General features: G+C 39.8%; 1 protein-coding gene across 1 annotated transcript in view; it reads left to right on the top strand.

The window, feature by feature from the left end:
- The window catches only part of CEP83 (centrosomal protein 83kDa), a 154,903-nt gene that overhangs the window by 134,365 nt on the left and 4,375 nt on the right, over nucleotides 1–16,163 (top strand). Inside the window, exon 14 of the mRNA XM_011933941.1 lies at nucleotides 13,662–13,765. Coding sequence (XP_011789331.1) covers nucleotides 13,662–13,765 — 104 coding nt within the window. The remainder of the gene's footprint in view (nucleotides 1–13,661; nucleotides 13,766–16,163) is intronic.

Raw genomic sequence — 16,163 nt, 5'->3', positions numbered from 1 at the left:
CTTAGGAGTTCCCACAACCCCCTCCTTCAGTTTAATAGTTTGCTAGAATGGCTCACAAAATTCAGGAAAACACTATATTTACCAGTTTATTGTAAAGGATAAAAGTCAGGAATAGCCAAATAGGAGAAATGCATTGGGCAAGGTGTTGGGGGTCGGGGTATAGAGCCTCCATGCCCTCTCTGTGTGAGCCACCCTTGCAGCAAGTCAATGTGGTCACCAGTCTGGAAGCTCTCAAAATCTCGTTGTTGAAGAGTTTTTGTAGACCAAAATCTCCAGCCCCCACCCCTTCATACGGGTCAGGGGAGTGAACCTGAAAGCATTCACCATCTAATCACTTGGTCTTTCTGGTGACCAGCCCCCATCCTTAGGCTGTCTAGGGGCCTCAACTTTAAGTTACCTCATTAACATCAACTCAGGTATGATTGAAAGGGACTTGTTATGAATTATACAAAAACACTTACATCACTTATACAGTTCCACAGGTCTTAGCAGCTCTGTACCAGGAATTGGGGACAAGAACCAAATATATTTCTTATTATACCACAGTCACATTCTAAGGTTCTGGGTGCCCATGAATTTTTGGGAGACACTATTCAACCTAAAATAAGAACTCATAAAGCCTATGAATTCTTCCTTTATGATGCCTCTCAAATTTTCCCCCACCCCATTTATTTTCATTCCTATTACTAACATCCTTGGTCAGACTGTCTTCCCTACAAGGTTTATCTGTATTCATTTATCCAATTTACTCAACAGATCTGTTAAGCATCTATTATGTATCAGGTACTTACTCATTCACTGGAATACAGAAGTAAACAAAGACCCTGCACCGAGGAGTTTACATTGTAGTTGGTTAGGAGACATAGAAGAAAGAAAGAAATACTATCAGGTGGAGGTGAGTACTAAGAGGAAAATTGACAGGAGTAGGCTGGGCGTGGTGGCTCACACCTGTAATCCCAACACTTTGGGAGGCCAAGGCGGACAGATCACCTGAGGTCAGGAGTTCGAGACCAGCCTGGCCAACATGGGGAAACCCCATCTCTACTAAAACTACAAAAATTAGCCGGGCATGGTGGCAGGCACCTGTAATCCCACTTACTCAGGGGGCTAAGACAGGGAGAATTGCTTGAACCCTGGAGGCAGAGGTTGCAGTGATCTGAGATGGTGGCAGTGCATTCTAGCCTGGGCACCAGAGGAAGACTCCATGTCAAAAAAAAAGAAAATTGACAGGAGTAGGGGGTGCTGTTTTATGTAGGTGGTCAGGCAAGGCTTCTCTGGTAAGGTAACATTTGAGCAGAGACTGAAGGAAAGGAGGGAGGATGCCACGTTGTTATATGTAAGGTAAAGGTGTTCCAGACAGAGGAAATAGCAAGTACAAGAGAGGCAGGAATCTGCTTGGTATGTTGAAGGAACACAGGAGGCCCAGGAAGCTAGAATAGAGAGATGTATAGTAGGAGGCCAAATTATGCCATGACTTCAGCTTTTATTCTCAGTTAAGGTAGGAACACACTGGAGGTTTTTGAATTGAGAAATGATATCTGAATTACATTTTTGATGAATCTCTGGCTGTTGTGTAGAGGGGCAGAATAGGAGTCAGGGAAACCACGTTTTCGTAGTCCAGGTTGCAGATCAGCACTAAAAAGGATGAGTTTAGAGCTAAAAAACACAATAACAATACTTAACTCAATGGATAGATTTAATAGCAGACAACATCACCATCATCAAGAGACGAGCAGAAATCAGTGACAGAGACAGAAGATGTACAGTGAGGAACACAGAAATGCCAAGAGTTGGTTTTGAAAAGATTATGAAACTGATAAAACCTTGGAAAGACTGATTGTCCTCAGACTCCCCACAAAGTAGATGAGATTTAGAGCCACAAATGAACAATATAGTGAATGAAAAAAGTGATATCTACCTATAGATATTAACTATCTGCATATAGATGTTAAAACAGAAGGAATGGTATAAAAACTGTTATGCTAATTAATCATGCAATTTAGAATAAATGAATACATTTCTTTAAGAACATCTTAAACCTAATACAAGAAGAATTAGGTCATTTGGATAGTCCTGTATCTATTAAAGAAATGAAATCTTCAGTTAAAAACCTTCCACAAAGAAATGCCTCATTTGGCTTCACTGGTAAATTATTCCAAATAGTTAAGGAAGAATTAATTCAAATCTTAACTCAAACTCTTCCAGATAATAGAAAAGGAGGAAACACATCTCCACTTACAAGGTTAGAACCTGATACAATCAATATAAGAAAAGAAAAATTGCATTATAAACATAGATATAAAAATCTTAAATATTAGCAAACTGAATTTAGTGATACAGAAAAATGATAATATATCATGAGCATTTAGGTTTTATTCTAGGAATATAGGTGGCTTAACGTGCAAAATTGTTCAGTGTAATTCAACACCCTAACAGAACAAAGAAGGAAAACTATTGTGATCCTCTTAAGAGACTCAGAAACATAATTTGACAACATTCAACACCCATTCATGATAAAAACTTCTGTCAAACTAGGAACAGAAGGGAATTTTCAATCTTATAAATGGTATCTACAAAAATTCTGCAGCTAACATCATACATACTGATTAAAAATATTGACTGCTTCCCCTTACTTACCCAAGGTCAGGAACAGATGTCTACTATTACCATTTTGTTTAATATTTTATCGGAGGTTCTAGCTTGTATAATAAGGCAAGAAGAAGAAATGTAGGGGGTGGCTGGCCAAGGTGGCCAACTAGGAGCAGCTAGTGTGTGCCACTTTCATGGAGAGAAATAGAAGGAGTAAGTAAATACAGCACCTTCAACTGAAGCATCCAGGTACACGCATTGGGATTCATCAAGAAAACAACTTGACCCAGAAAGATCCAAAGCAAGCAGGACAGTCACCCACTTGGGAGTGACACAGAGCCAGGGGAGCCTCCTCTTCCCAGGGAAGTAGTGAGTGAGTGAGTGACCCTGGCAACCCACACTTCTCCTTGGATATTTGCAACCCACGGGTCAAGAGATCCCCTTATGAGCCCACTCCACCAGGGTCTGCAGCCTGATACACAGAATTACGTGGAGTCTCAGCAATGCAGCTGCTCAGATACACATAGAGCCCTGGGAGCTTTAGATACCCAGGTTTCCCATCAAAAGCAACTGCAACTCCAGCCAAGCGGGATGTTAGACCCGTGTACATGCCCCTAGGAAAGAGGCTGAATCCAAGGGATGGAGCAGTGATAGTCTGCAGGCCCCACTACCATGGCACCTTGCAGGATAACACCCACTGGCTTGGAACTCCAGCCAGCCACTGGTAGCAGTGTTACACCTCTCTGAGGTGGAGCTCTCAGAGGGAAGGATGGGCTGCCATCTTTGCTGTTTTGTAGCATTAGCTATTGTTGCCTTCAGTGCAGCCACCCGATGGAAAAGCGCCCAGACTGCTTTTTTATGCAGGTTCTGGACCCTGCTTCTCAATGAATGGGGGCTCTCCCGAACAGGGTCACTAGTCACTTTTGTTGGTGTTTTCCACCTGGCAGTGGTTCCAAGCCTCCCTGGGACAGAGTTCCCAGGGGGAGGGATTGGCTGTCATCTTTGATGTTTCACATTCTTAGCCATTGTTGCCTTTGGGCTCTAGGGAGTCTGAGATGGTTAGGGACTGGAGTGATCCCCTGGTACACAGCTCTAAGGAGAAGTAGCCAGGCTGCTTTCTCATGTGGCTCCTGGATCTCGTTTCTCCTCACTGGGTGGAATCTCCCGACAGGTCTACAACCATACCTCCACCAGTGTTTTCTGGCCAGCAGTAGTTTCAGACCTCCCTGGAATGGATCTCCCAGAGAGAGGGATGGGCTGCCAGCTTTGCTGTTTTGCAGCTTTAGCTCTTTGCCTTTGGGATCTGGAGAGTCCGAAGCAACTCTCGAGGAGACCCCCATCACAGCACAACTGCTTTATGAAAAAGTGGCCGGACTGCTTTTTCACGAATACCTAATCCCATTCCTCCTCAGTGGACAGGGCCTTTTGACCAGGGTTTCCAGCCATCTGCACCAGTGTTTTTTGACTGGCAGCAGTTTCAAACCTCCCTGGAACAGAGCTCCCAAAGAGAGGGTGGACCACCACTTCCGCTGTTTAGCAGCCTTAGCTGTTGTCTTCAGGCTTTAGAGAGTCTGAGGTGACTAGGGGCTGGAGTGGACCCCTAGCAAAGCATGGCTGCCCTATGGAAGAAGCCAGATGGCTTTTTTATGTGGGTCCCTGATTCTGTTACTCCTCACTAGGTGGGATCTCCCAACCAAAGTCTCTAGCCACCTCCTGTTAATGTGTTCTGCCGGCAACAGGTCTGTGCCTCCCTGGGACAGAGCTCCCAGAGAGAAGGGCAGTCCTCCATCTTTGCTGTTTCACAGACTTCCTTGTTGATATCTTAAGGTACTGGAAAATTCAAGATGAAAAGGGGTTGGAGCAGACCCCCAGCATACTGTAGCAGTCCTATGGAAAAGTGGCCAGACTGTTATGTGGGTCCCTGATTCTGTATCTCCTCACTGAGCAGGTCCTTCCAACCTGGATCTCCAGCCATCCCCACCAGGGCCATCAAGCCAGTAGCAGCTCTGTTACTATCTGGGAGAGAGCTCCTAGTGGGAGGGATGGGTTGCCATCTTTGCTGTCTTGTAACCCTCACCCTTACTGTCTCCAGGCTCTGGAGAGTCTGCAGGGACCAGGGGCTGGTACGGATGCCCAACACAAAACACCCACCTCTGAAAAGTTGCCAGACTGTTCTCCATGCAAGTCCCAGTCCTCACTTCTCCTCCTTGGGCAGGGTCCAACCTGGTTGGTCCAGATCCAACCTGGAACTCTAGCACAACTACCCTGACCTTGGCTGACCACTTCAATCAGAGTCAGCCTAGCAGTTAAAGGAACGCCCCCAAGCAGAGATGGAACTATCAGACAGAAGGAATCAACTGAAGAATTCTAGCAACTCAGATGGTCAGAGTGTCAACTCACATGGCCACTAGTTCTCCAACAAGGGTTCTTAACCAGGCCGAGTTGACTGAAGTGACACAAATAGAAATCAGAATATGGGTAGGCATGAAGATCATCAAGATTCAGGAGAATGGCAAAACCCAATCCAAGGAAACTAAGAATCACAATAAAACGATACAGGCACTGACATATGAAATAGCCAGTATAAAAAAGAACCTAACTGATCTGATAGAGCTGAAAAACACACTATAAGAATGTCACAATGCGATCACAAGTATTAACAGCAGGAGAGAGACCAAGCTGAATAATCTCAGAACTTGAATACTGGCTCTTTGGAATAAGACAGTCAGACAAAAATAAAAAAGAATAGAAAAGAATGAGCAAAACCTCCAAGAAATATGAGATTATATAAAGAGGCCAAATCTACAAATCATTGGCATCCCTGAAAGGGTTGGGGAGAAAGCAAACAACTTAGAAAACACATTTCAGGATATTGTCCAAGAAAACTTCCAACAGGAACTATAGAGAACAAGATTCTACACAGGAAGATAATCCCCAAGACATATAATCATCAGATTTTCCAAGATCAAAATGAAAGAATATTAAAGGTACTTGGAGAGAAAGGGCAGGTCACCTACAAAGGAAACCCCATCAGGCTAACAGCTGACCTCTCAGCAGGAACCCTTCAAGGCAGAAGAGACTGGGGACCTGTAATCAACACTCTTAAGAAAATCTTCAACCAAGAATTTCATATCTGGCCAAACCTTCCTCAATAAAGGAGAAATAAGATCCTTTTTAGATAAGTAAATGCTGAGGGAGTTTTAGATAAGCAAATGCTTATAAAATGGAGACCCATCTTACAAGAGATCTTGACAGGAACACTAAATATGGAAAGATGGTTACCATGATTCTGCTGAGAGAGAGCATAAAAAAAAAAAGATAGTTACCAGCCAATACAAAAACACACTTAAGTACACAGATTAGCCACACTATAAAGCAACCACACAAACAAGCCAGCCTAATAACCAGCTAACAACACAATGACAGGATCAAATTCACACATATTAATACTGACCTTGAATATAAATGGGCCAAGTGCCCCCATTTAAAAGGCACAGAATGGTAAACTGGATGAAAAAGCAAGACCCAATGATATGCTGTCTTCAAGAAACCTGTCTCATGTGTGATGACACCCATAGGCTCAAAATGAATGGATGGAGGAACATCTACCAAGCAAATAGAAATCAGAAAAATGCCGGGGTTGCAATCCTAATTTCAGACAAAACAGATTTTAAACCAACAAAAATCAAAAAAGACAAGGGATTACATAGTGGTAAAGGGTTCAATTCAATAAGAAAACCTAACTACCCTAAATATATATGCACCCAACATAGAAGCACCCAGATTTATAAAGCAAGTTCTTAGAGACCTACAAAGAGACTTACACTCCCACAAAATAATAGTGGGAGACTTCCACATTCCACTGACAGTATTAAATCATCAAGGAAGAAAGTTAGCAAAGATATTCAGGACCTGAACTTAACATTGGACCAGATGGATCTGATAGACCTCTACAGAACTCTTCATCCAAAAACAACAGAATATACATTTTTCTCATTGCTGCATGACACATACTCTGAAATTGACCACACAATCAGACATAAAACAATCCTCAGCAAATGCAAAATAACTGAAATACCAAACACACAGCACAATAAAGGTTGAAATCAAGACTAAAAATATAATTGCTCAAAACCATGCAATTACATGGAAGTTAACCTGCTCCTGAATGACTTTTGAGTAAATAATGAAATTAAGGCAGATATCAAGAAGTTATTTGAAACTAAGAGAACAAAGATACAACATACCAGAATCTCTGGGACACAGCTAAGGTAATGTTATGAAGGAAATATATAGCACCAAATGCCCACATCAAAGAGTTAAAAAGATCCCAAATTAACAACCTAGCAGCACAACTAAAAGAATTAGAGGACCAAGAGAAAACCAACCCAAAGCTAGCATTAGAGCTGAACAGAAGGAGATCAAAACATGAACAGCCATTCAAAAGATTAACTAATACAGGAGTTGCATTTTTGGGAAAATTGATAGGCCACTAGATAGACTAATGAAGAAAAATGAGAAGATCCAAATAAACACAATTAGAAATGACAGAGAGGATGTTACCATTGACCCCACAGAAATACAAACAACCATCACAGACAACTATGAACACCTTTCTGCATACAAACTAACAAACTAACAAAGCTAGAAGAGATAGATAAATTTCTGGACACATACACCTTCCCAAGACAGAACCAGGAAGAAGTTGATACCCTGTACAGACCAATAATGAGTTCTGAAATTGAGGCAGTAGTAAATATCTGCCAACCAAAGAAAGCCCAGGACCAGATGGATTCACAGCCAGATTCTACCAAATGTTCAAAGAAGAGCTGGTACTGTTTCTACTTAAACTATTACAAAAAATAGAGGAGCAGGAAATCCTTCCCAAATCATTCTGTGAAGCCAGCATTGTCCTGATAACAAAATCTGGCAGACACACAACAATGGAAACTTTAGGCCAATATCTTTGATGAACATTGATGCAGAAATCCTCAACAAAATACTTGCAAACCGAATCCAGTAGCACATCAAAAACCTAATCTACCATGATCATATAGGTTTTATCTCTGGCATGCAAGGTTGGTTCAACATGTGCAAATCAATAAAGGTGATTCATCACATGAACAGGACTAAAGACAAAAACCACATGTTTATCTCAATAGATGTAGAAAGGGCTTTTGACAAAATTCAATATCCCTTTATATTAAAAACTCAATAAACTAAGTATTGAAGGAATATACTACAAAATGTAAGAACCATCTGTGGCAGACCCACAGCCAACATCATACTGAATGGGCAAGTTATGGAAGCATTCTCCTTGAAAACCAGCACAAGACAATGATACCCTCTCTCACCACTCCTATTCAACAGAGTATTAGAAGTCCTGGTCAAAGTAGTTAGGCAAGAGAAAGAAAGAAAGAAAGAGAGAGAGGAGAGAGAAGAGGGATGAGGGAAAGAAAAAGAAAGGGCATCCAAATAGGAGGAGAGGAAGTAAAACTATTCCTGTTTGCAATCGACATGATTGTATGTTTAGAAAACACCCAGAGTCTCAATCCGAAAAGCTCCTCAGCTGATAACTTTAGCAAAGTTTCAAGATACAAAATCAATGTACAAAAATCACTAGCATTCCTGTACACCAACAGCAGCCAAGCTGAGAGCCAATCAGGAACGCAATCCCATTCACAATTGCACAAAAAGAATAAAATATTTAGGAATACAGCTAAACGGGGGTGAACAATCTCTACAATGATGATTACAAAACACTGCTTAGACAAATCAGAGATGATACAAATAAATAGAAAAGCTTTCCATGCTCATGGATAGGAAGAATCAATATCATTAAAATGGTCATACTGCCAAAAGCAACTTATTGATTCAGTGCTATTTCTATCACACTACCAATGACATTCTTCATGGAACTAGAAAAAATACTTTTAAAATTCATATGGAACCAAAAAAGAGTCCAAATAGCCACAGCAATATCCTATGCCAAACAACAACAACAACAAAAATGTGGGCAGCATCATGCTACCTGACTTTATACTATAGGGCAACAATAACCAAAACAGCTTGATATTGATACAAAAACAGGCACATAGACCAATGGAACAGAATAGAGTAACCAGAGTTAAGGCCTCACACCTACAACCATCTGATCTTCAACAAAGCTGACAAAAACAAGCAATGGGAAAAAGGACACCCCATTCATTAAATGGTACTGGGATAAACGGCCATATGCAGAAGATTGAAACTAGACCTGCTTACACCATATGCAAAAATCAACTCAAGAAGGATTAAAGACTTAGATGTAAAATCCAAAACTATAAAAATGCTGGAGGACAACCTAGGCAATACCATTCAGGACATAGGAACTGGCAAAGATTTCATGGTGAAGATGCCAAAAGCGGCCGGGCGCGGTAGCTCAAGCCTGTAATCCCAGCACTTTGGGAGGCCGAGACGGGTGGATCATGAGGTCAGGAGATCGAGACCATCCTGGCTAACACGGTGAAACCCCGTCTCTACTAAAAAATACAAAAAACTAGCCGGGTGAGCTGGCGGAAGCCTGTAGTCCCAGCTACTCGGGAGGCTTAGGCAGGAGAATGGCGTAAACCCGGGAGGCGGAGCTTGCAGTGAGCTGAGATCCGGTCACTGCACTCCAGCCTGGGCGACAGAGCGAGACTCTGTCTCAACAAAAAAGAAAAAAAGATGCCAAAAGCAATCACAACAAAAGCAAAAGTTGATAAATGGGTTCTAATTAAGAGCTTCTGCACAGCAAAAGAAACTGTCAACAGAGTAGACAGACAACATACAGAATGGGAGAAGACATTTGCAAACTATGCATCTGCATCTGACAAAGGTCTATCCAGCATCTATAAAGAACTTAAATTTACAGGATAAAAACAACTCCAATCAAAAGTAGGCAAAGGAAATGAACAGGTCATTTTCAAAAGAAGACATACATGTGACCAACAAGCATATGAAATAAAGCTCAACATCACTAATCTTTAGAGAAATGCAAACCATCTCACACCAGTCAGAATGGCTATTAACAAAAAAAAACAGATTTTGGCAGGGTTGTGGAGAAAAGGGAATACTTACACATTGTTGGTGGGAGTGTAAATTAGTTCAACCATTGTAGAAAGCAGTGTGGTAATTCCTCGAAGAGCTAAAAACAGAACTACCATTGGACCCAGCAATACCATTACTGTGTAAATATACCCAAAAGATTATAAATCTTTTTGCCATAAAGACACATACATGCATATGTTCATTGCAACACTATTCACAATAGCAAAGACATGAGAATCAACCTAAATGCCCATCAATGGAAGATTGAATAAAGAAAATGTGGTATATATACACCATGGAATACTATACAGCCATAAAAAAGAATGAGATAATGTCCTTTGCCAGGTACATGGATGGAGCAAGAGGCCATTATCCTTAGCAAACTCACACAAGAAAGGAAAACCAAATACTGCATGTTTTTATTCTCATAAGTGGGAGCTAAATGATGAGAACACGTGGACACAAAAGGGAACAACAAACACTGGGGCCTACTTGAGAGTGGAGCATAGGAGGAAGGAGAGGATCAGAAAAAATAACTTGGGTACTAGGCTTAGTACTTGGGTGATGAAATAATCTATTTACCTATAAAACAAACTTGCACATGAGTTTACCTATAAAACAAACCTGCACATGTACCTCTGAGCATAAAAAAAAGTTTTAAGAATAAAGAAACAGACATAAAGAGTAGAAAGGAAGTTAAAATTATCATTCACAAATGTCACTGTGCATGCATAAAAGTCAAATCTGTCAAACTGTTAATGTGTATTTTTAAAATTTCTAGATACAAAGTCAAGTAACAAATACCAGTTATTTTTCTTTACACACAATTAGAAGATATTTAAATGCCATTTACAATAGCATGAAAATACATAAAATACCTAGAAACAAATCTGTTGAAAGATGTTTATGCCTTCTACACTGAAATACAAATACTGCTAAGAAAAATTGAAGAATATCTAAAGGGAAAACTGTACCATGTTCATGACTTGGAAGATTCAATATTAAGGTGTCAGTTCTTCCCAAATTTATCCATAAGTTGAATGCAGTTCTAATCAAGAGCTCAGCAGGTTTATTTGTAGAAATTAGAAAGTAGATTCTAAAATTCATCTGAAAGTACAAAGGACTAGAATAACCAAAGCAATCTTGAAGAACAATAAAGCTAGAGGACTTAAAACTACCAGGTATCAACACCAAATATAAGCTACAGTAATTCAGTGTGGTATTGGCACAAGGATAAACAGGCAAACGGAACAGTAGCAGAAGTAGGTTTACATTAAAGGTACCACTGCATTTTGATAAGGAGGCTCCTTCAAATAGTAGTGAGTCAATTGATTAAACTCAACCTAACCTCACAACATAGATAAAAATGAAAAAATAAAGCTTCTAGATGAAAACTTGGGAGAAAATTTTAGGGTCTTGGGATAGTAAAAGTAAGCAGGATGCAAAAAGTTCTTACTATAAAATACATGATTGATGTAATTGATTTTATTTAAATTAAAAGCTTTTTATTAAGGGATACTCTTTATAGAAAATGACACCACAGGCTGGATAAGGTCAATCTGCAATACATATGTATCTGACACACGATTCATATCTTGAATATATAAAGAACTACAAATCAGTGGGAATCGGGTTACTCAAAAGTTTTAATGGACAAAAAACTAGGATGGACACTTCACAAAGAAGGGATATCCAGATGACTAACATGCATAAGAAAAGGTGCTCAGTACCTTTAGCTATCAGGAAAATGTAAATTAAAGCTATGGTGAGATACTGTATTTCACCAAAACAGGATGCAAAAACTAAAAGACTGACCATACCAACTATTGGCAAAAATGTGGAACAGCTAGAACTCACATATTCCTGGTGAAAATGTTAATTGGTAGAACTGCTTTAGAAAACTGGCAGTATCTACTAAAGCTAAAACATGTATACACTATGACACACTCATAGGTGTATACTCAAGAGAATGAGGTACTTACCATCTGCCAAAAACTTGTTTAGGAATGTTCATAAAATATATCCCCAGACTGGAAACAATTTAAATTTTCATCAACAGGAAAATGGGTAAAATGTGGTATATTTGTACAGTGGATGACAACATTACAATGAAAAAGAAGTGCTGTGACAATACAACACCCATGGCTTAGTCATATAAAATGCTGAGAAAAAAGTCCAGATACAAAAGAGCATAAATTTATTATTTCTTGCATATGAATGGGTGGATGGATAGACAGATGGACTCCTTAACTACCTATAAATTCTTAAATAAATACTTATGGTGATAAAGGCTAGAAGAGTGGTTCTTTTGCCAGGGTAGACAGGAGCATAAGGAAGCCTTCTGGGATGTTGGAGGATGTGGGACAATCAAAGCATGAGAAAGAATGCTCGTGCAGAGTTAGTTGTAATAGTCCCAACTGGAAATAATGCAAATAACCCTTGATGGTATACTGAGTGAATATACTAGACTATAGAGTAATCATAAGTGGAATATAATATGTGGGAATTAAGTATATCTGTAAGTAACAAATCTCACAATGTTGAGTGAAATAAAGCCATTAATAAAAGAGTATATACTATGATTGTATGTATATGAGCTTCAAAAATAGGCAAAAGTAAACTATACTTTTGGAAGTAAATTAGTTGGTTACCTTTTCAGAGGATGACAGGCCTAGTGATTGGAAGGGGGAAAGGAAGGGGCCCTTCTGGCATGGCAGTACTCTTGACCTACAAGGGATTCATGCCAGCATTTGTTTTGTGGTTTTTCATTGAGCTTTACATTTATATGCTATTCATTTCTCTATAAGATTATATTTCAGTTAAAAAAGAATTCAAAAACAAATACCTAAAAGGTTTGTAGTGACTAAATGAGTTTTAACATCATAGGTGTTTTTCTATTAAAAAACAAAAGACCTGTGTATAAAAACTGAAAAAAAAAAATACTACTTTTTTCCATATACTCCTTTTGCATTTTACCTGGGCTTTCCCATATTATTTAATCAAACCATACAATATTTACTTAGAAATTTTTTCCTTTGTATATTGTAAAGTTTAAATTTTTTCCTTTTAAGATTTAGAAAGGCAACTTTTAAACAGATGCATCCATATCTATCTTAGCTTTCTGATCCTTCAGTTTATTAATTTTGTAGTAATTTATAAATTACAAACATGCTTGTAATTTTTTTTTTCTTTTCTTTTTTTAAAACGGAGTCTTGCTCTTTTGCCAGGCTAGAGTGCAGTGGCGCAATCTCGGCTCACTGCAACCTCCGCCTTCCAGGTTCCAGTGATTGTCCTGCCTCAGCCTCCTGAGTAGTTGGAACTACAGGCGCCCGCCACCACGCCCAGCTAATTTTTGTATTTTTAGTAGAGATGGGTTTTACCATGTTGGTCAGGATGGTCTCGATCTCTTGACCTCGTGATCTCTCTGCCTCGGCCTCCCAAAGTGCTGGAATTACAGGCATGAGCCACTGCGCCCGGCCCCACCCCCCACCTTTTATTTTTATTTTTTTAAGATGGGTTCTTGAGTGGCACAATCATAGCTAATTGTAGCCTTGAACTCCTAGACTTAATCCATCCTCCTGCCTCAGCCTCCCAAAGCACTGGGATTACAGGCATGAGCCACTGTACCTGGCTTAGTTCTCTTAAACACATGCTATCTTCTGGGACAATGGAGAGTTCATTATTTCTTACCAGATGTAAAGGCAGACTTGGTAGTAAAATTTGACTCCTTCCCTTTGTAGATTTTTTTATTTGCAGCAATTATTGATACCAGTTTTTTTTTGTTTGGCACTCATAATTGTCACATTGAGAATATTAGATAGATCTGTGGTTTATTATCTTTGCAATTTTCAGAAAGAGCCATGTCTACTAATCTTTGTTTCTAGTATTCACTGAAAACATTCATATCTAAATACAGTTTTTGGTGAGTAAAATATTTTCTATATAGTTTTGTTCAAATAAGAGATTATGTATTAACATACTTGTTCATATTTCTCTTTTTCTAGAGAAAATCTCTCCATGAAAACAAATTGAAAAGACTACAAGAGAAAGTAGAAGTCTTGGAGGCAAAGAAAGAAGAATTAGAAACAGAAAATCAGGTGTTAAATAGGTAATGTGTTTGTGTGTGTATCTACCCCATGTGGTTATTTTGAGGTCATAGAACTTTGTCTCTAAGTATAACGTACCTTCTTTTCTTTTAAAATATACTTTTAAAAGAGTTCTAAAACAACTTGATAACTCCTAATGTAGTATCCTTTTTTTTTTTTGAGACGGAGTCTCGCTGTGTCACCCAGGCTGGAGTGCAGTGGCCGGATCTCAGCTCACTGCAAGCTCTGTCTCCCGGGTTCACGCCATTCTCCTGCCTCAGCCTCCTGAGTAGCTGGGACTACGGGCGCCGCCACCTCGCCCGGCTAGTTTTTTGTATTTTTTTTTAGTTTCACCGTGTTAGCCAGGATGGTCTCGATCTCCTGACCTCGTGATCCGCCCGTCTCGGCCTCCCAAAGTGCTGGGATTACAGGGTTGAGCCACCGCGACCGGCCCTTAGTATCCTTTGTTTTTTTACCCCCTAACTGTGTTCCTTTAAACCAAAAGGTCTCTATCACATGCCGGGACGGAAAGTGTCACTGGCTTTGGTAGCAAGGAGTGGTGTTCTTGCTGCTGAGACAAGACAGTTGTAGCTATTGCATAGTTCTGAAAATTGTGGCTACAACTTTGAATCCAAGGTCAGTTTTGGTTTCCTGGTGTGGAGATACTATTGAGCTTTTGTAGTCACATTCAAGCACATCTGATAATCAGGATCATCAGCATTTTTAAAGCAGAGATTTGTCATATTAAGTTGTTGGTAGTGGCATTATATGACACATTTGATTCAAGTTAAGAAAAATCTTTTTAATGGTGAATTAGTGGTAGCCTTCAGCACCTTAGCTATTCAAGTATTAGGTTTTTCTGTAGTGGAAACTGCCTATAATACCTGCAGTGATGTTTTATGATGTGCACTGGTGTTCTTGGGTTCAGTTATTACCAAAAGGTGAACAATTGTTTTTTAAAGAACATTCTAGAGGTTTCTAGGCTGTAGAATTAATGCTAGCCTTACAATACTCTGTTCCAAAGTAGGAAACCACCTTTAGTTTATTAATTTGGTAGTAATTTGTAAATTACAAACACGCTTGTAATTTTGAATTTTGTTTCAATTCTTTTTCTTTTTTTTTAATATGGGGTCTTGGTCTGTTGTCCAGGGTGGAGTGCAGTGGCACAATCATAGCTAACTGTAGCCTCGAACCCCTAGGCTTAATCCATTCTCCTGCCTCAGCCTCCCAAAGCACTGGGATTACAAGCATGAGTCACCATTCCTGGCTCAGTCCTTCTAAAACAGAATTCAACTTACTTTCTCTTCCATAAACATTAATATTGAAACGTTAGCAATTCAAGATTGGCCAGCTGTGGTGCAGATCATCTAGAATTTTGAGTGATTTTGAAATTATATTTGATTACTGGTGTGATTAATGGTTATTGAAAGTCATGTCCAAAAAGATGATGATCTGTGAAGGCCTGAAGTGTTAGCCTTTTTCTCCTTGTTGTTTTTCCTAAAGTTGTGTAGCTTCACCTTTATGATTACCTTTTATAATAGGAAAAACACTGGTTTTTTTCCTATTACAAACCAGTGTTTTTCCTATTCTCACACAGTCAACACAACATTTCTGACACCAGATGTTTGGGGTTTTTTCCTATACATGGAGTAATCAGTTCTCCAGTGGACATGAGCTAGGTGTCCTATAATTCAGGTCTGATACTGTCTACCTGGATTTAGCATCAGATCCCACAGGTAGAGGGCTCAGTCCCACAAGACTGCCCCCCACTTCAGAATGCAGCCATAAGCCCCAGGTTGTAACCCGTGCTTCTGACTGACTGGCTAAAAATGGCTGTAAATTGGGGTTCCCATGATCTGCTTATCATGTTCAATTAATTTGCTACAGCAGATTACAGAACTCAGGGAAACTTACGTTAACCAGCTTATTAGAAAGGGTATTACAAAAGATACAGATGAGCAGCCAGATGAAAGAGATACATAGGAAAAGGTATGAGGAAGGGGGTGTGGAGTTTCCATGCCCTCTCTGGGCATGCCTGCCTCCAGACACCTCCACATGTTCAGCAATCCAGAAGCTCTCTGACCCCAGCCTTTTGGATTTTTATGGAGGCTTCATTACATAGACATGATTGATTACATCATTGGCCATTGGTGATCAACTCAACCTTTAGCCCTTTACCTTCCCAGATGTCATGCGGTGGGTGGGGTTGGAGAGTGGGGCTGAAAGTTCCAACCCTCTAATCATACCTCAGTCTTTCTGGTGACCTGCCCGATCATCCTGAAGCTATTCAGGGGCCCCCAGCCACCAGTTATCTTATTTATATACAAAAGATACTCTTACCAATGCAGAGTTTCCCAGAGTTTTAGGAGCTATGTGCCAGGAACCAAGGGCAAAGACCAAATATATATTTCTTACTATAAT

This window comes from Colobus angolensis, unplaced genomic scaffold (assembly GCF_000951035.1).
Source record: "Colobus angolensis palliatus isolate OR3802 unplaced genomic scaffold, Cang.pa_1.0 Scaffold10, whole genome shotgun sequence".
Taxonomy (NCBI): Eukaryota; Metazoa; Chordata; class Mammalia; order Primates; family Cercopithecidae; genus Colobus; species Colobus angolensis.
The sequence above is the reverse complement of the archived record's forward strand: the minus strand, read 5'-3'. Positions and strand labels throughout refer to the sequence as shown.